General features: G+C 35.0%; 1 protein-coding gene across 4 annotated transcripts in view; it reads right to left on the reverse strand.

Annotated features, from left to right (window-relative positions):
• Positions 1 to 21,574, reverse strand: part of TRPM7 (transient receptor potential cation channel subfamily M member 7) — a 117,508-nt gene that overhangs the window by 49,890 nt on the left and 46,044 nt on the right. For all 4 annotated transcript variants that reach the window (XM_032418119.1, XM_032418120.1, XM_032418122.1 and 1 more), the window contains 7 exons: positions 21,362 to 21,533; positions 19,619 to 19,793; positions 18,338 to 18,461; positions 16,482 to 16,554; positions 14,562 to 14,662; positions 7,237 to 7,371; positions 3,935 to 3,988 (listed from right to left, as the gene is read on the reverse strand). In XM_032418119.1, the coding sequence (XP_032274010.1) occupies positions 3,935 to 3,988; positions 7,237 to 7,371; positions 14,562 to 14,662; positions 16,482 to 16,554; positions 18,338 to 18,461; positions 19,619 to 19,793; positions 21,362 to 21,533 (834 nt within the window). The remainder of the gene's footprint in view (positions 1 to 3,934; positions 3,989 to 7,236; positions 7,372 to 14,561; positions 14,663 to 16,481; positions 16,555 to 18,337; positions 18,462 to 19,618; positions 19,794 to 21,361; positions 21,534 to 21,574) is intronic.

Raw genomic sequence — 21,574 nt, forward strand, 5'->3', positions numbered from 1 at the left:
TTTCCTTCTATAAGAAGAGGGGATTCTTTTTTTTTGGGGGGGGGGGCAGTTTCAACTGTAAATATCTTTTTTTTTTTTTTTAATTTTATTATGTTATGTTAGTCACCATACAATACATCATTAGTTTTTGATGTAGTGATCCATGATTCATTGTTTTCGTATAACACCCAGTGCTCCATGCAGTACGTGCCCTCCTTAATACCCATCACCGAGCTAACCAATCCCCACTCCCCCCTCCCCTCTAAAACCCTGTTTGTTTCTCAGGTCCATAGTCTCTCATGGTTCATCTCTCCCTCCAATTCCCCCCGCCCATTTTTCCCTTCCTTCGCCTAATGTCCTCCATGCTATTCCTTATGTTCCACAAATAAGTGAAACCATATGATAATTGACTTTCTCTGCTTGACTTATTTCACTTAGCATAATCTCCTCCAGTCCCATCCATGTTGATGTAAAAGTTGGGTATTCATCTTTTCTGATGGCTGAGTAATATTCCATTGTATATATGGACCACATCTTCTTTATCCATTCATCTGTTGAAGGGCATCTCGGCTCTTTCCACAGTTTGGCTACTGCGGACATTGCTGCTATGAACACTGGGGTGCATATGGCCCTTCTTTTCACTACATCTGTGTCTTTGGGGTAAATACCCAGGAGTGCAATTGCTGGGTCATAGGGTAGCTCTATTTTTAAATTTTTGAGGAACCTCCACACTGTTTTCCAAAGTGGCTTTACCAACTTGCATTCCCACCAACAGTGTAAGAGGGTTCCCCTTTCTCCACAACCTCTCCAACATTTGTTGTTTCTTTCCCTGTCCATTTTTGCCATTCTAACTGGTGTAAGGTGGTATCTCAGTGTGGTTTTGATTTGGATTTCCCTGATGGCTAATGATGATGAACATTTTTTCATGTGTCTGTTAGCCATTTGTATGTAAGAAGAGGGGATTCTGAAGTTTTGAAGTCACAAAGGTGTGCTCAGGATAGAAGTATGGCTTATAGCAGCAAGAGCATTTGATCTTTCCACTGCCCTAATACTTCACACATAGAGGCAAAGGAACGTCTAAGAGTCAAGTATTCCATTTTCACTGTGGCACATTACCATAAATTACATTTTCCTGTAAAAACAATGCTATAAATGTTGATTATGTTTCCAGACAGGCCCATAAGTACTTATAAGTACTTTTTAGCCAAAATTATATTGGTTATATTACAGTTACACAAGTTTTTATAGTCTCATCTAAGACTTAAACTACCACTTATAACACTGTTTAGAACTAAGACTTCATTTTCCCAGGGCAACAGTTTTTTAGAACATGAGCCATTTGTGAGTTTGGAAGATTGTCTGTTCAGAATCAAATATTTGGTTAATCTCATTAAATAATCTTAAAAGGGTTTAATCATAAGACAATTTACATATATTAACCAATTCTGCCCTCCTACCATCACCATTCTTTCCATTTCCCTAATTATAATTTCATAAAATTAGTACTTAAAAATTTTTTAAGATTTTATTTTAGAGAGAGAGCAAGTGAGCCTGCATGCGCACACAGGGGGGAGGGGCAGAGGGAGAGGGAGAGAGAGAATCTCAAGCAGACTCCATGCTGAGTGCGGAACCTGATGCAGGGCTGGATCTCACAACCTGAGCCAAAATCAAGAGCTGGATGCTTAACTGACTAAGCCACCCAGGGGCCCCTAGGTCCCCCAGGACTTTTAAAAATGCTTATACCTTTTATAATTTGGTTTCATCTGTGAAGTTTTAAATATCTACTTAAATTCCTTAAATCTCTGATTTAAAAATTAATCAAAAATATTTTCGGGTGCCTGGGTGGCTCAGTTGGTTAAGTGTCTGCCTTCGGCTCAGGTCATGATCCCAGGGTCCTGGAATCGAGTCCCATATCCAGCTCCCTCCTCAGTGGGGAGTCTGCTTCTCTCTCTCCCTCTACCCCTCCCCTTGCTCATGCTCTCTCTCTCTCAAATAAAATCTTTAAAATATATATTTTCTCACCTTAAATGCAAGATTTTTCTTTTTATTTTGTCTTGAGCAACCTCAAAATATGCTTTATGAATGAGGATTATCATGCATGTTTTTAGTTTTCTGTTTTTTAAAATATTTGACAAATACCATATGATATGATCCCACTTAAATGGGAAATATTTAAATTAAGGGAAATAATGTGAGTTGCCTAAAAAATAAAGTATGATAAGCAATTTCTCAAACTATACAAATACTACTTACAACACTCAACTTATTGATTTGAATCAGAAAATAGTCAATTACTGCCTTTCCTTTAGGATTTTTCACTTACAGAAATAAAAAAAATTGGCTTATTTAGTATAGCCACCAATGTAAAGACAGTCAATTTATAACAAATCTCTTATTTGTTTCCAGAATTAAAAACTATAGTTCCTTCTGCTAACCACATAAGTAAATCATAATGCAAATGTGTTTTAGAAACCCCTGGACTGAAGGTCTCCCCCATCACTCAAGCTTTCTGGGAAAAATGGGAAAAAAAAAAAAAGCCTTAATTATTTTAACAACCAAAAAAACCACAAATCAATGTGAAATGTCCAGAATAGGCAAATCCATACAGATAGAAAGTAGATTAACAGTTGCCTAGGGCAGGAGAGAGGCAGGAAGTAGAGAAGAAAGCAGAAATGGGGAGTGACTGCTAATGGGTACAAGGTTACTCTAAAATTAGATTGTAGTGATAGTTGCGCAACTGTGAATATACTAAAAGCCATTGAACTAAACACTTTAAATGGATCAATTTTGGGCGCCTGGGTGGCTCAGTCATTAAGCAACTGCCTTCGGCTCAGGTCATGGTCCCAGGGTCCTGGGATCGAGTCCCACATCGGGCTCCCTGCTCCGCGGGAAGCCTGCTTCTCCCTCTCCCACTCCCCTCTGCTTGTGTTTCCTCTCTCACTGTGTCTCTCTCTGTCAAATAAATAAATAAAATCTTTAAAAAAAAAATAAAAATAAAAAAAAAATGGATCAATTTATAAAGGAAATCACATGAAAAAAATTGAATTGAAAAATATTTTTAAATATAATAAAATCTAAGTTCTTCCTATGGGATGTTAGTTTATTAAATAAGTGACAAAACAAAAAATTAAAACAGAAAATGACATTCCTATTTTAATTTTTCAGTTTTTTAATAGTACACTCACATTTAATAACAAGTAAAAGTTTGAAGAATTCTAGAAAAAAAGCATTTTAGTTCAGAAACTAAAAAAATATTTCAATTAATTAAACAATTATCTTCTCACTTAACGAAAATAAAACTATTAGATACCAGTATTTTAAATGACTATAAAATTTTTAATAAACGTCTAAAACTATTAATTCACAAAGAATCCCAACAGAAGAGAAGGGGGATATTAGTTAATTCACAAAGAATCCCAATAGAAGAGAAGGGGGATATTAGTGCATCAAATTTGGTCACCACAGAATGGCTTTAGATCATGATCAATAGTGGATATTAAAGAGAGCATTCATGCATGATTTCAACATTTCAGCATTTTTACTGGCAAAATCTGCCACAAAGATCACCATCCAGTATATCCTTCAATGTCTTTACTCAAAGTCCTTTACTGGTGGAGGTAAAAATTTCTTTTGAACACAGAGAAAGAAGATACATTCTATCAATGATCTTTGTTTAGGGACCAATGAGCATTATGAAATTCATCACAATGGATCTCATATGACTAGAAACTCAGAAAAATTGGTCTTAATTTCATAAATTTTTCTTTTTCTTGATTTCTGATATATTATGCTCTTTACTACTACGTTACCACAAACTTAGCCCTTATTTTATCTTGCTCTAAATGTCATTTTATTGATATTTTTAAGATGTACAATATTTAAATGTGTTTTTGAAACAGATGTAGTATAACCAATTTTGAAAATAGCATTTTCAAAAACAAAAATAAACTCTTACCTGTTTGACATCCCGAACAAGATGAAATAGCATTGGATTAGTTGGACCTTGTTTCTTTAAGGAAAAAAAAATTAAAGCAAATTATTATTTTTCTTCAAAATAATGTAACAACTTCTTTTGTTACTTACAGGACTTTATGAAATTATATTGTTGCTCAAATTATATTGTTTTTCAGCTAAATGAGTTCTGTTCATAAAATGGAGCAAAGAAAAAGATAAACCATTTCATATCGTCGTATTTACCTTCAAAAAGATGTATAATTTAGGTTATGTTTTACTTATGCAAAAACACAAATTTTAAATCATGCAAACTTTGAAAGCTTTACAATTCTATCTTTAATTTACATTTCTTTCATTGAATGGAGCTGTACACTTTTTTAATTTTTTAAAAATTTTATTTATTTGAGAGAGAGCAAGAGAGAGAGCATGAACAGGACAGAGGAAAAGGGAGAAGCAGACCCTCCACTGAGCAGGGAGCCTGACGCGGGACTCGATCCCCAGACTTCGGGATCATGACCTGAATTGAAAGCAGACACTTAACTGACAGCTACCCAGGCGCCCCAGCTTTAAAATTCTACATAATATCTAGGGGCGCCTGGGTGGCTTAGTCATTAGGCATCTGCCTTCGGCTCAGGTCATGATCCCAGGGTCCTGGGATCGAGCCCCGCACTGGGCTCCCTGCTCTGTGGGAAGCCTGCTTCTCCCTCTCCCACTCCCCCTGCTTGTATTCCCTCTCTCGCGGTCTCTCTGTCAAATAAAATCTTTAGAATAAAATAAAATAAAATTCTACATAACATCTAAAGATGACTGTTCCTAATACTGGGTATAAACTCTTATTTTGCCTTACTTTGCTCTTTCTTTTTATAATATTTAATCTATCCACTCAGGAGCTGAGTTCTCTCTGGCAATTCTTCTCCTTATGTTAATTTTTTTAAAAATATGAAATATTTCATATTTTTTAGGTATTGGCAAGTTTCATTGTATTTTCCCTAATCATACAGAAAAGTAATACTGAGAATTCTATTTTATCTTAGTCCATTAATGTTATATATAACTTCTAAGTATAAAATAAATATACTTTAATACAGCAGTTTTCAAAGCGTGGTCCAGTTAGCTCCCGAGGGCCCCCAAGACCCTTTTAGGCAGTCCATGAGATCAAAAGTATTTTCAGAATCATGTTAAGATGTTATTTTCATTTAGGGCACCTGGGTGGCCCAGTTGGTTAAGTATCCAACTCTTAGTTTCCACTCAGGTCGTGATCTAACGGTCGTGAAATTGAGCCCTATATCAGGCTCCGTGCTCAGCCAGCTTAAGATTCTCTCTCCCTCTCCCTTTGCCCCTCTCCCCCCCAAAACAAACAAACAAACAAACAAAAAAACCACGTGTTATTTGCATTTTTTCATTTCTCTCAGTGTTCAGTGGAGTTTTCCAGAGGTTTCTTGTGCAACATCATAAGATTAAATTCAAAAGCTACCTTCTAGGAAGCCATATAAAGAGATTTGTAAGACAGTAAAACTATTCTACTCTCCTCACTAATCTATTTTTCTTGAAAAATGTTATTTGTGTTAACATGTAATGGATTTATTGTTGTTACTTAAAATTAGTATTTTTTAAATTTCTTGATTTTACAGTCTAATGCGGTAAATACCGACACACATAAATAAACCCTCTTTAGAACAGCTCTTTTAAGTCCCCAACAACTTTTTATGTAATAGGACCCTGATAACAAAGTTTGAGAACCACTACTTTATCATGTTATATAATCCTTTAACTTTAAACAAAGCTTATCAATAACTGATGCTGAAAAGTAAATATCATCTTAATAACTCTGAGTTACACAATTAAAAAAATTACCTGCCTTGCTAATGGGATCAATTTTTATTTTTTATTACTTTTATAACTGCTTTACATTTCAGGGGTATACCTTAGTACTTCAGCACAATGAATAATCCTTTTAATTTTTATACCTGTTTGCTAGAAAGAGTAGAATGCCAACAAAGTTCAATCTAACTGTGCTAGATACTATTAAAGAAAAAAAAATGGGGGAAAATAAAGATATAATCCCTACTCAAAAGAAACTTACAATCCACAGGGAAGATATAATTGTCCTCAACTAACTATGCCAATGGGTTCGTGGAGGAGTGGCACAGATTAGAACTATGTTCTAAATAATGAATAAAATTCCAGTAAGTGCAGAGTAGCTGAGAAAAACACACACCAGCAGTGTGTATACAAGAAATGCTTTTTTAAAAAGTTTATATTTTGGGGGACTAATAATAGGTAGAAACATAAATGAAACATCCAGTATGGGAAGGTGGGTGTGGGAATAAAAGGCCAAGTGACAGTTAGCTAGGGCAAAATCTCAAAAGCTGAAAAACTTTGGAAATCAAACTAAGAGCTTGGGTATTATTCTATACACACTGGGGAGCTATCAAAGATTTTTTTAACTGGGGAAAGATATGGTAAAATATAGGGTTATAATAATTAGCTTAAAGAATTGATTTGAAGAAAGGACAAGATTAGATTAGATTACTATAATAAGACTGCTATAAACACAAAGTACAAAGACATTAGGAATGAAAAGGAGGAGATAAACAGGCAGAAATTGATGAATGAACAGACAGCTTTGCAGAGAAGTCAAAGTTAGAAAGCTAGGATTTGGTAATAGTGTACCTCAAAATATAGTACAATTAAATTAATGTTGGTAACATGGAAAACCAGTAACAAGGGCAGTATTTACTCTCTCCAATGCTAGACACATGAACTGAGAAAGGCTTTGTAAAGGAAACAGTTTTCAGGAGCTCTTTAGAAAAAAAACGAAAAATTGTATGTAAGCTAAAAAAGGGATACCACAAGGTCAAAATCACGCATGTAAAAAAAAAAAAAAAAGGAGAAAACAAAAAACAATGTGTAATTTATCCATTAAGAAAAGGCATCAAAAGAAGTTTGGTGTAACAAATGACCACCCAAGAGAAAAAAAAAGAAGAAGAAGAAGAAAATACAATGACTGTAATTAAGAAGCTGATCCTATGGTTTTAAAAAGGGATGAGGGGAAGGAATGGGAGACAGGGTTATTAACATTTACCTCCTTCCTATGTGACTATGGTGACAGGGAAAATCTCAGAAACAAGGAAAGGGTTTCAGATTGTCACATAACCAACCCACCCTAACACTGGCTGTAATTATTCCAAGTAATCAAGAAAATCATTAAAGGTTTTAGCAGTAGAACTGGATATGTTCAGGTACAATGACACTTCCCAAAGAGATAACCTTAGTCAACAAAGAATTTTAACATATACTTACTGTGTTATAAAGTTCTTCCAGTCTAGGAATGGTAAGGAATTTATGCATGCTTACTCCATTTTCAATAAGAAGTTTCACAAACGCAACTCTATCCATTACAAGAGCATCAAGCATAGCTTGTTCCAAGGACCCAACCTAAAAGAAAATAAAAATTAATCAATATATTTCACAGTCTAATTATACAAATAGTTCTAAATGCAAGTCCTTATTTGTTCCTGAACAGTATTAGAACAAAATTAAAAAGATGCAAAATAGGGGCACCTGGGGGGCTCAGCCAGTTAAGTCTTCAACTCTTGATTTTGGCTCAGGTCATGATTTCAGGGTTGTGAGATCAAGCCCCGCATCCAGTTCCACGCTGTGTGCGGAGCCTGCTAAGATTCCCTCTCTCTCCCTCTTGCTCTGCCCCGCCCCCACCTCAAAAAAAAAAAAAACCACCCACGCAAAATAATAAAAGGCTAAGACTCAAGGTATAAAGAGAATAGCAGAAAAGACCTCTATAGAGTAGCATTCCCCAAAGAACATTTCATAAGCAGTATTTCTGCAGGAGAGTAAGTGTTATATAGGGATAAAAAAAAAAAAAGAATCCATCATTAAGTCAATTTAGGGGAAAAATATCTTAAGAGCAACAGTTCTCAATGTTTAGGAAAGGTTTTTTTTGAGGGATCATTTCAATAACTGGGGGCTATTATTACCAACATTCAAAGGATACCAGAGATCATATAACATGCCAGACAATTTCACTCAAAAAGGAATTGTCCCATATCTCACACAACTTTGTTATCCTGTTATATGTTCATGAATAAAAATGCAATAGTTCTGCTTTACATATAAACACAAAGTATTGTCACGGTTTGTTTTACAAAATGAACTTTCCAAAAATACAACCACCATATAAATTAGGTAAGATGGTACTTAGCTTTCTTTAGAACTTTAACAGAATTATTCACCATTAGAGAAAAATAACATCTCCAAACAGCAACACAATCTGTGCTGTTTGAGTTTAATGTAACACATGTATATCAGTCAGCATTTATAAGCTGTCCCTTTTAAGTTTTTAGGGACTCTTTAGATAGATTTCAACAAACTTTGAATCAAATGCTATTAAATTAGTGGAGACACAAATACAGAGATTTCATTAAGTACTGTTAATAAAGGGTATTTTATTAATAGAACATTAATATATTTAATATTAATATATTTTATATGTATGATATTAAGATACTTTAATATCTCATATTATTGCTTCTGTATATATTTTTTTAAGATTTTATTTATTTGACAGAGAGAGAGAGAGAGCTGTAGGCAGAGGGAGAGGGAGAAGCAGGCTCCCCGCGGAGCAGAGAGTCCGATGCAGGGCTTGATCCCAGGACCCTGGGATCATGACCTGAGCCGAAGGCAGATGCTTAACCACCTGAGCCACCCAAGCACCCCAACTTCTGTATATTTTTAATATTTTGGTACCATATGATAAAATAAAACTTTGTGGTGAAAAATCAATACCAAAATGATTTTTTTTTTTTTTTACCTCTCATTTTCCAATCTTACTCTGATTCTGTCTTCAGAAGTTTACTAGACAACTATACAACTTCTCTACAGTAGCTTCTATTAACACTTCCTTCTCCAATGTATCCTCTATTTTCATCACTCAGCAAAGGATTTGGTCACCAAGATCTTTTTCAGGATATAGACTAAATGCAAACCTTACACATGATGGGTTTTCAAGATGAAAGATCTTTTTTCTGCAGTATTTTTTTACCACTCAGTTCTATGTCATAACAAGGGAAATATTTTGACACTGCACTTAAAGATAAGGCCAAACTAATTAATAACACTGTAAAACTTATTTTCTCATACTAACAACTGGTCATTTATCATGGCATGTTATTCCTATTCTAGTTAAGATTCTTTCTTTCTCTTACCACATACAAATAATTCTGATGTTATTACTTATTCTAACATTAACTATCTGTATTCTTAATTCCTATTTGATCATCTTCATGGGTATTTTTCTGCTCGCATGGAATTTAAGTCACCAACAACATTCGGTATTAGTGTGCACTAACAACTGCAGCATTTACACTGATTCTACATAAAATAAGTGTAAGCATCTAATTAGTTATGCTATCTATATGTTGCCATTCTTAAGCACCTCTGCACTGAAGTATCTATTTTTATTATAAATCACCTTCATTTGTCTTTATTACAATAGGGCATTATATTGTTTTTTTTAAATTTGTATAGAAATGCACTCAATGAAAGTCAATTTTCATATAATAAAAAGGTCATAATAAAACTGACAGGTTCTATCTGAATTGAACAAAAAGAAACATTCTATCTGAATTAGGTTTATAACCACAGCCTTAAAACAAAATAAACCCTGACAAAATTTTCACATCTGAGAAAAAAAGGTTTAAAGAAAAAGTATCTGTTTTGTTCCGCATTTCTTCATACATTCAATGCATTCTGAACTCCTAACAAATGAAGAGTAAAAACAGTAAAACAATTATGCTGCAAACTCTAGCATGAAGGAAAGCACAAAATCAAATAGATAATAATTGTGCAGAACAAATCCATGACATAAACCGCATATACATAGAAGATAAAGGCTTTGTCCATGCCTTTACATCTGAGATTTAAAACCCCAATGAAGTTATTCAAGGGAATAAAAGGTTGGTTTACTGTTACAGTTTTACCACAGCTGATTAACATTAATTTTTTCCACTGCAGTCCTACAAGAATGAAAGTGACTATTCTTTTTTACTATTCCTACAAGAATGGAAGTGACTATTCTTTTTTATTATTTATAGGAAATACATTCCCATGGTTTAAAAAAATAATCAAATACCAAATTGGTATAAAATGAAACTTTGTCTCCTCTGGCCCTCATCTCTACAAACATATCCCATAATAAGAGTTTCCAGAAAGGTTCTATGACTACACAGTGCCTGCAGATATGCCTGAATGTGTGTACATCCATAAACAGAATTTGCTACAATGAAGTTCATGCTATGCATACTTTTCTGCAATTTGCTGTTTACACTTTGTAGATAGAAAAGATCTAGCTCATCCTCTGTAAAGACTGGATAAAATAATCCAAGGTGGGGATGAACATTTATTTTGCCAAGATTCCCAGTGATTCAGACATATAACAAAAATTTGTCAAGTGTTTACTATGCCAGTCTGTGAATACAGCAGGTTAACAAAAAAATTCTTTTTTTTTTTTAAATATTCTTGCTTCTGTAAAATTTACTTTCTAGGAGTAGAAAGAGAAACAAATGGCTAAGATATATGGTGATAAATGCTAAAGAAAAAAATGGCAAAGAACACAGAAAATGCTGTCACAGGGGACTGCTAATAAAGTAGGGTGGATGGGGTGCCTGGGTGGTGCAATCAGTTGAGCGACTGACTCTTGGTTTTGGCTCAGGTCCTGATCTCAGGGTTATGAGATCAAGCTCCAAGTCAGGGTCTACACTCAGCGTGGAATCTGCTTGGGATTCTCTCTCTGCCCCTCCCCCCACCCACACACGCTTGTGCTCTCTCTCTCTGAAGTAAATAAACCTTACTTAATAAAATAGGGTGGACAGTAAAAGCCTGAGGAGGACATGTTTGGTTAGAAACCAGAAAAAGAGGGGTGCCTGGCTGGCTCAGACAGAAGAGCATGTAACTCTTGATCTCGGGGTCGTGAGTTTGAGCCCCATATTGGGTACAGACATTACTTAAATAAATGTTTTTTTAAAAAAAAGGTAAAGAGAAAAAGAAAAATCAAGTCCAGGTAGGCATCTGGAGGAAACTGTTCCAGAGAGAAAAAAATAGCAAGTACAAAGATGAGGGGAGCATTCTTAGTATGTTTTAAGAAGACGCCAATATGGCTACATAAAAGAGTGCAAAGGGAATGGTGTTAACACATAAGGTAAGAGAGGTAGTTAATAGGGCAGAAGATGTGAAGCCCTATAGGCCATCATAAGGGCTCTGGATTATGCTCTGTGTAAATGTGATGTGATCCATCTTCTGTCTAAGAGGAAGAATGAGAATAAGGAAACCAAGGAGGATGCTACTAAAACAGTATAGAAGGCTGATAGCAGATTGGACCAGGATGATAAAAAATTGGGTATTTTGAAAGTAGATCTGAAAACATTTACAAATGGAATCGGACTGGAATATATGAAAAAGAGAAAATAAAAAACGACACTAAGATTTCTTATCCCCAAACTGGGAAAAGGTTGTTGCCATTTAGTAAGATGAGAGATGGGAAAGACCGTGGAAGGAACTGTCTAAACATCTAAGATAACACTGTAATGAATTCTTTTTTTTTTTTTGTAATGAATTCTCTTGTACATAGAGGACTATTTCTTCTTTTTTCTCTTCCTTCCTCCCTCCCTCCCGCCCTCCTTCCCTCCCTTTCTTCTCTTGTACATAGAGGACTATTTCTTTTTTCCCTTTTCATTCCTTCCTTCCTCCCCCCTTTCCCTTCTTTTTTCTTTTAACCTTTTGACCCCTTCACCCATTTTCCCCATTTCCCCACCCCAATCTGTTCTGTTATCTATGAGCTTGATTTTTCTTAATTTTAATTCCACATATAAAAGAGATCACATTGTATTTATATTTCACCTAGCATAATGATCTCAAGATCCATCTATGTTGTTGCAAATACCAAGATTTCACTCTTTCTTATGGCTGAATAATACTCCATTGTATATATACACAATTTCCTTATCCATTAATCCATCAAGCCAGAAAACAATGAACAAAACGGCAGTAAGTACATAGCTATCAATAATTACTTTAAACATAAATGGACTAAATGTTCCAATCAAAATGCACAGCGTTTAAATGGATTAAAAAAAAAAAACAAAACCAAGACTCATCACCTATATGATGCCTGCAAGAGATTCATTTTAGATGTAAAGTCACAGACTAAAAGTGAAGGGACAGAATAAGATATTCCCTGCAAATGGAAACCAAAAGACAGATGGAATAGCGATACTTATCTCAGACAAAACAGACTTTAAAACGAACACTGTAATAAGACAAAGAAGGCATTACATGATAATAAAGGAGTCAATCCAAACAACATTTGTAAATATTTATGCATTCAACCCAGGAGGACCTAAATATATAAAGCAAATAATAAAAGACACAAAGGGAGAAAGAGACAGCAATACAGTAATGGTAGGATACTTTAATACACCCCCCTTACATCGACAGATAGATCATCCAGACAGAAAATCAATAAGAAAATACTGGCCTTAAATGGACTTAACAGATATTTACAGAACATCCCCATCCAAAAGCAAAAGAACACACATTCTGTCAAGTGAATATGGAATATTTTCCAGGCTAGATCATATGGTAGGCCATAAAACAAGTCTTAATAAAATTAGGAGGACTGAAATCATATCAATCATCTTTTCCAACCACAATGGTATGAAACTAGAAATGAGTTCTATGAAAAAGAACTGGAAAATTCACAAATATGTGAAAATTAAATAACATGCCACTGAACAATCAGTGAGTCAAAGAAGAAACAAACAAAAATACCTTGAAACAACTGAAAATGGAAATAAAAATACCAAAATTTGTAGAATGGAGCAAAAGCAGTTCTAAGAGGAAAGCTGACAGCAATAAATGCCTATCTCAAGAAATTTTAAAAGTCTCAAACACCTAACTTTACATCTCAAGGAATGAGAAAAAGAATAAACAAAATAATCCAAAATTGGTAAGAAGGAAATAAGAAAGATTAAAATAGAAATTAATGAAATAGAAACTAAAATAACATAAAGAAGATCAAATTAAGAGCTGGTTCCTTGAAAAGATAAACGAAAGGTTGAGAAACCTTTAGTTAGACTCACCAAAAAAAGGAGAGGACTCAAAATAAGAAATAAAACAGGAGATGTTACAACTAATACCACAGAAATACAAATGATTATAAGAGACTACTATGAACGATTATATACTACAAAATTGGGACAACCAGGTGCCTTGGGTGGCTCAGTCGGCTAAGTGTCTGACTTCGGCTCAGGTCATGATCATGGGGTCCTGGGTCTGAGCCCCATGTCGGGCTCCCTGCTCAGTGGGCAGTCTGCTTCTCCCTCTCCCTCAACCCCTGCCCACTGCTCGTGCTCTCTCTCATGTTCTGTCTCTCTCTCAAATAAATAAAATCTTAAAAATAAAAAATGGGGGCGCCTCATTCATTGCAAACAATTCAGTTGTTAAGCATCTGCCTTCGGCTCAGGTCATGATCCCGGGGTCCTGGGATGGAGCCCTGCATAGGGCTCCTCCCTGCTCAGCAGGAAGCCTGCTTCTCCCCTTCCCAACCCCCTGCTTGTGTTCCCTCTCTCGCTGTGTCTCTGTCAAATAAAGAAAATCTTTAAATAAATTAATTAAAAAAAAAAAAAAAAAAGCACAACCTATAGGCTCCCTACTCTGAGGGGAGCCTGGTTTTCCCTCTCCCTCTTCCGCTCCTCCTGCTTGTGCTCTCTCCTTCTCTCTCTCTCTCTCAAACAAATAAATGCTTTAAAAAAAATTGGACAACCTAGAAGAAATGGCTAAATTCCTGGGAAAATACAACCTACCAAGACTGAATCATGATGAAATGGAAAATATGAACAGACCAATCACTAGTAAGGAGATCGAATCAATAATCAAAAACCTATCAACAAACAGGAGAGCAGGACCAGGCTGCTCACTGGTGAATACTACCAAACATTCAAAGAATTAATACCAATCCTTCTTAATCTCTTCCAAAAAATAAAGGAGGAGGAAACTCTTCCAAACTTATTTTATGATGCTAGCATTAACCTGATAGCAAATTCAGATAATGACCCAAGAAAATTACAGGCCAATATCCCTGATAAACACAGATGTACGGGCGCCTGGGTGGCTCAGTCGGTTAAGTGGCTGCCTTCGGCTCAGGTCATGATCCCAGGGTCCTGGGATCAAGACCCACATTGGGCTCCCTGCTCAGCAGAGAGCCTGCTTCTCCCCCTCCCTCTGTCTCTGCGTGCCGCTCTGCCTACTTGTGCTCTCTCTGTCAAAATAAGTAAAGTCTTAAAAAAAAAAAAACAGATGTATAGGCACTATTTCTAAGACTTCTTTCAGTTCTAGGATTTTTAGTGATCTATACCCTATAGAAAGTAAGGTTTTATCATGAGGAAAACAGAACTTATTAAATCCTAAATGGATCTGGATGCTGTAGAAATGTTTAGCTAAACCAATTTTGCATTTTAGGCAGACATAAAATGTCAAGTTAGATCACAGTTCCAGCAAATACTTGGTTATTACACAGTCTAATTAAATTTCATAGTGTATATAGATTATTTACATACCAGCCACTGCTGTCCATAAACAAACACATGATTTTTGGCAATGTCAACTCTATCCCATGCCAATGTAAGGATGAGCTGGTCAAATGCAGATGCATTAGTGCCTAAGTGAACAGAGAAAACAGTTGACAAGATCAATTAATTTATCTCTATTAAAATGTGAGCACTTATGAATTCTCCCCATTCCCTTTTAATTAACTTACATATAGCTCATTTCAGTCACTGTTCAGAGGCAGCCTGCCTCAGAGAGATAAGGTTACCCCCCAGGGTTGAGGGCTTTTATTTTCCAACTACAGAAAACACACAGCCTCATTCATTGCAAACAATTCAGAATGCAGAACAGTAAGAATAAAACAAAGATATCTGTTTCTATCACAGAGACAGTACCATGTTAAGATTATGAAAAACATCCTTTGTCTTCCACAAAGAACATGCACTTTTCTGCGCATATATAAATTCATACAAATACTTTTGTCTATGCAAAAGTGTATGATACTATACAAAGTATTTAGTAACCTATTTGATGTACCTTAACATCACACCTTAGTTTTGTAGAACAGTACATACAGATTACCTTATATACATATTAATACTTTTACAGGTGAACTAAAGTTGATTCAAAAAACACTCTAGTGGCCATTCAAATTATTTTGAATTTTTTGGTGAGTATATTTTTATGCACATGCTTGATTATTTAAATAGGATGATTCTATAGAAGCCAAAATGCTGGGTAAAGAATATATACTTTATAACTTTTGATATACTGCCAAAATATGTTCCAGAAAGGTGATATCATCCATCAATGGTACAAAAATATCCAAGAGGGGAGTAAAATGCTTCTGTATTAAGATTTACTTTAATTATAATATTAACCATCTTTCCACATTTTTCCCAAGCATTTATATTATTCTGCTAACATCTTTTACATAAATTGACTCATTTTTCCATGAGGTAGTCACCATCTTACTATTAGTTTGTAACAACTCTTTGTGGTCCCTCCAGATTCCTATTCTTTAATTTCCTCACCTATAAAATGAGGAAATAATAGGAAATCTGCCTCCTAGGGTTGTTGTGAGATTAAATGATAAACAGTATAAAACACTAAAACACAGTGGCTAGCACAAAGAAGTCTATGGCAAATATTAGGTTAGGTGTTCTCTCTTTATTTTTTCTATGTATGCAATCCCATTTATTGATCTTTCCCTTTATAAGAGTTTCTGGATTTTCTATTATTTATGATGTCTTTTTCCCAAGATGTAAATATATTTTATTATAGTATTTTTTAAATGTTTATTCTATTGGCAATTTATTATGGTCTAATATTTGGGAAATTCCTGTGAATAACAACAACACGGTGTCCTCTTGCTCTGCTCCTGTCACTTCACTGCATACCTGGACTTTCAAGTACCCACCCAGATGGGACACTGTTTCAGCTTCTAATTTTTGGCAAGATTTTTCACTGTAATTCTGTTTATCGGTTGGATGTCTTTGGCAAGATGAGAGGACAACACAGTTCAATGGGATGTGTGTTAACCCTTTAGTCCTCAAAGATACCACTAGCTTTCTTTCCAAACTTCCTTTCAGAATGAAAACAGCATGTTTAAGAATGTTTTAATTTCTATCAACCAAGACCTCGTTACCTTTAAACACTTGCTTTCAGCCAATTAAAAATGCACAACATTCTTAATACTGTAATTAAATGGGTCTGCTGGCAAAAACCCTGCTAGAAATTAAAAATTTTTTAAAATTTCTACAAGACAAAACAAAAGCCCATTTACTGTCACAGAAAGGTAACACTGTGTCTTCCACAAAGAACAATTATTGAAAAATTCAGTTCCCAAACATTTAGCTAGATTAAAAAGTTCTCTTATATAAATAGGCTATAAATAAGATATTACAAATAAAAAAATTTCTAAATCTTACCTTTAAGCAGTGCAGTAAGTATTGCTACATCTATATCTTGATGTTCATCTGATCCAATGTGGAAAACCGTGATCTAAAAATCAATTCATAATATTATGCCTTTATATTTTCAAAGCTAAGGCATAAGGTATACAAAAAAAGTAATTTCAGACTACATGGGAGATAATGTTTTGGGGGGGTTTTGATCAGAAATTACTTCATTTCAACCAAAAATCCCCACAAAATTAAAAAACTCCTATCATTACCAAATAAAAATGGCAAGTATACTAAAAATATTTAGTTTCATATTATATTCATTTTTTGACCTATCTTAAGATGGTCCTTTACTAGAGTAAGCAACTTATGGCCTAAGACTACAGATTATATGTCTGAGTAAATCCTGATGTTCTTCCTGCAGAGTGAACATTTAACTCAAGTAATGTATATATGTGTTTTGTTTTGTTTTTTAAGAGTTTATTTATTTGTCAGAGAGAAAGAGAGAGAGCGCACACAAGCAGGGGCAGCGGCAGGCAGAGGGAAGAGAAGGCTCCCCGCTGAGCAGGGAGCCCAATGCAGGACTCGATCCCAGGACCCTGGGATCATGACCTGAGCCGAAGGCAGGCGCTTAACCAACTGAGCCACCCAGGCGTCCCTATATAATAGTGTTCTTGAATGAAAAATGTTTTCTTCAATCCTTTTACTGGAAATTTCTTTAAATTATTTGAAGTGAAATGCCACTTGAGAGGTTTTTATTTAATAACATTTTTTCATAAAGTAAAAGACTATCATAACCCCATACACATTTTGCAACTTTATTGTGTACAAAAAGGAAATGCATGAAAAACAGCAGATCAAATCATGTTATCATCTACCTGTCACAGTTGTTAAAAAATTTTATCTCTGAAAACTTAAGCCCATGTTTAGATAACTGAAATTAAGCAACACTGATCTTTAATTTAATTTGAGCATTCAGAGTAAAATAAATTTTTTTTCCAAATATATTCTATTTTTTTTTTTAGTTTTTTTTTTTTTTCCAGTAATCTCTACACCCAATGTGGGGCTCGAACGTACAACCCTGAGATCAAGAGTTGCTTTGCTCTACTGATTGAGCCAGCCAGGCACCCCTCCAAATATATTTTAGAGAAGCCTTTAACTACTCTTTACAGTTCTTCCTTGATTCTAGATATAATCTGTTGAGGCCTAGTTATTAAACTTTTCCTAAAACAGAAGTGCAAATATATGTCTCAATACCATATAAAAACTATAATCCTTCTCTGATATCACTCTGTTTGAAGAAAACAATAAATGACTTTTTTTCTTTAAGATTTTATTTATTTATTTGACAGAGAGAGACACAGTGAGAGAGGGAACACAAGCAGGGCGAGTGGGAGAGGGAGAAGCAGGCCTCCCGCAGAGCAGGGAGCCCGATGCGGGGCCGATCCCAGGACCCTGGGATCATGACCCGAGCCGAAGGCAGACACTTAATGACTGAGCCACCCAGATCCCAATAAATGACATCTTTACATGGTTAAAAAATACTTTAAAATTTTAAATCCAAATTAAAAGGTGCTTGAGTGGCTTTCAGGGTGCTTGAGTGGCTCATTCTGTTGGGTAAGTGTCCAACTCTTGGTTTTGGCTCAGGTCATGATCTCGCAGTCACAGGATCGAGCCCCAGGATGGAGCCCCACATGGGGCTCGGTGCTCAGTGCAGATGTTGCTTCAGATTCTTTCTTTCTCCCCCACCCTCCCCCTTTGCCCCACCCCACATGCACTCTCTTTCCTTTCAAAATAAATAAAATCTTAAAAAAAAAAATTCACCTATTTTATAATGTGTTTTGAATGAAATAAAAAGCCTTATTCTGCTGAAATCTACTTACAAGCTCCTTTCTTTTCATGCACTCCATCAGTGTTTGAAATAAATGAACTGCTTCATTCTGGCCAAAGTTAAATGTTTTTTTGATGGTTGAAATAATATCTGGCTCTGCTGCATCAGGAAGATTGCTGGAGAGGAAACATAATTAATTCACTGATTTCAATTTCTATTATTTGTAGAATCTAATATGAAGTATAGGTGAATCCATGTAAGACCTTTAGAGATAATGTATTAATATTAAATACTTGACCCTGAGTGAAATATTGTCCTTTATGAGACTCCCAACTATAAGTCATATGGGGGGAAAATGGAGTTATTTTTCTCTTTGAATTATTTTTTTTTTAATTTTATTATGTTATATCACCAAACATTACATCATTAGTTTTTGATGTAGTGTTCCATAATTCATTGTTTGTGTATAACACCCAGTGCTCCACGCAGAATGTGCCCTCTTTAATACCCATCACCAGGCTGACCCAGCCCCCTCCCCTCTAGAACCCTCAGTTTGTTTCTCAGAGTTCTTTGAATTATTTTAAATTGTTTTACAAGGCATGTGCTGCAACAGCACTACTCACATTTTATAAGCTACTCTATAAACCTAATTTTAAGATATTATGGTGTATTAAGCAATACTTCAAGATGTCTTACACATGAGCACATTCACATTTTTCTCTCTTCCTCATAGTTAATATATTTATATGGCTCAAAAATATGATGATATAAAACATTATTAAACATAAAAATGAAAATTCATCGTGAAAGTCTCTTTCCCACTATCTTCCATCTGCCCAGTTCCATCTCAACTGCTTTCCTTTTTCCATATATATACTTTGGTAATTTCCCAAATCTAGTACACAGATACCAACCTTTCTTAGCTACAAACTATTCTGTTATGTAGATATACCATAATTTATCTAGCCCTCTTGATATACATTCTATTTTGTACCAATCTTTTACTTTTATAAACACTGTAATGAGTAACTTTTTATGTATTTCACATGTATAAAAAAGTACATCTGTATAAACAATTCCTAGAAATGGATCTAATGGGTCCAAAGATATGTGCCTCTGTATGTTTGACAGATCTTGCAAAATTGTTCTCTATGTAGACTGTTATATTTTAATTCATACCAATAATGTATTAGATAAGCTATTTCCTCAAACCGTACAAGGTATTGTATTAAACTTTAAATTTTCATGTTCATAAAATACTGAAATGAATCTAATACTCTAAAAGCCACAAGCCTCTTTAGTTACTGAAATCTTTTTGTAATCACACACTTACCCTCCCTCTTCTGTTTGCTTATGAATATATGCTAGTAGATCTGCAGCTCTGCCTGTTCCTTCACAAACAACAACTGGAACAGGAGGACTTTCTTGAAGATACTCTAGAACTGTGAGGATAACATTTGGCCCGCCCTCAAATATAAGTGCCACCACAGGGACACCTTGTCCAATTCCTTAAAAAAGTAAAAGTTTATAAGACATTAGGCAAAATACAGTAATTTAATCTTATTTTTTACTTAATCAAAACACAAAATAAAAATAAAAAGCCAAAATATAGTTTCTTTTAAGACTGTGTTGACTTCATTTCAAGCATTCAACACGATACCAATCTAGCCTAAGTGAATTAAATACTGAATGAATTACTTTTTCATTAACTTAAAGTCGTTCTAAATGACAAAGAAAATAAATGATTAGGCATGCACTAGAATTCAGATTCACTGAAAAGTGAAAATTATTTTGTATATTTCACTAATTGAACTCCTGACAAGAAATTTATAATGCCAATTTGTTTTTTAGTTTGTTTTTTAAAGATTTTTTTTAAGTAATCCCTTCACTCAAGGTGGGGCTCTAACTTACAACCCCAAGATCAAGAGTCATATGCTCCACCAAATAAGCCAGCCAGGCACCCCTAGTTTGCTTTTTTTTTTTAAAGATTTATTTATTTGACAGAGAGAGAGAGAGAGAGAGACTGCGAGAGAGGGAACACAAGCAGGGGGAGTGGGAGAGGGAGAAGCAGGCCTCCCACCGAGTAGGGAGCCCAACGCAGGGCTCGATCCCAGGACCCTGGGATCATGACCTGAGCCGAAGGCAGACGCTTAACAACTGAGCCAGCCAGGTGCCCCTAGTTTGCTTTTCAATACTGTATGAATTGAACTTCTAATGTATAGTTGTTTTTATTCACTTTTAAAATGTGTATTTCTGATTTCAAACACATTGAGACATTAATATAGAAGTTAATGACAGAGTCAGGATTATATAAATGGAACTGATCAATAAAATCCAGAACCTCTACAAGAGTAACAGAAAAGATTTAGTGAAGAATACCAATTTTTGTTTTTACAATAACCTGCAATGCAGTGAGAGAATCCAAAATACAAGTAACTGTAGGATTCTAAAATGTTCCTAAATTTCGGGAGAGAATATGACTCCATCATATCTGAATGCACCGTTCTATAATTTTGTATTTCTATTTCACTTTGTCACAGACCCCACCTTCCTTGGTGTCCTAGGATTATATAATTTCTTCTTTTTGAAACTAAAATCTAAATGTTGAACCAGAAAGTATGACCGTGGTTGGAAAGGAAGACAAGTGTCAAGAATACCAACTTTTAAGACTTAACTACCAAAGAGTGACACCTATTCATGTTATAAACTTTAAACAAGATGATTCTTACTTTGCAATAAAGTATTCCTTTTTCCTCTTCAATCCTGAATTTCAAGTCATGTATTAGAATATATCACACATTAAAAATATTTCTGAATTCCTTGGGCTGCAATAGGATTACAATAGCAAGAGCTTTCAATGAACTTCTGTGGCTTTGGCATCAATATCTGAGTACCCTATTTGGCCTCAGACTTCTTTCCCTAAGTCTATTTTGTCTAAGGTCAGTCATTTTTGTTGTTTCATATGTTGTCTTGCCACAAAAGGAAATGAGCACTTTAAAGAACCTTTTTAGAATGTTGCTGGCCATTAATATACCTAGAATAATTTGAACAATAACAAATTTATAAATTCCCTTACTAGCATGAATTCTTTGCTGATTAATAGTTTTTTCAAGTTCTCTTCTCAGTCTGACTTCTGCCCCATACTTTCCAACAGTGCCATCATCCACCAATATGAAATGGGAATGTAGATTATTCAGAACATTCAATTTGCTCAGAGGGTTCAACAAGGTTTGATAAGGAGCAACCACCTAAACAATAGCAAACATAAGAGTTAGTGGGGAGGATTTAA

Source organism: Phoca vitulina, unplaced genomic scaffold (assembly GCF_004348235.1).
Source record: "Phoca vitulina isolate PV1807 unplaced genomic scaffold, GSC_HSeal_1.0 scaffold20, whole genome shotgun sequence".
Taxonomy (NCBI): Eukaryota; Metazoa; Chordata; class Mammalia; order Carnivora; family Phocidae; genus Phoca; species Phoca vitulina.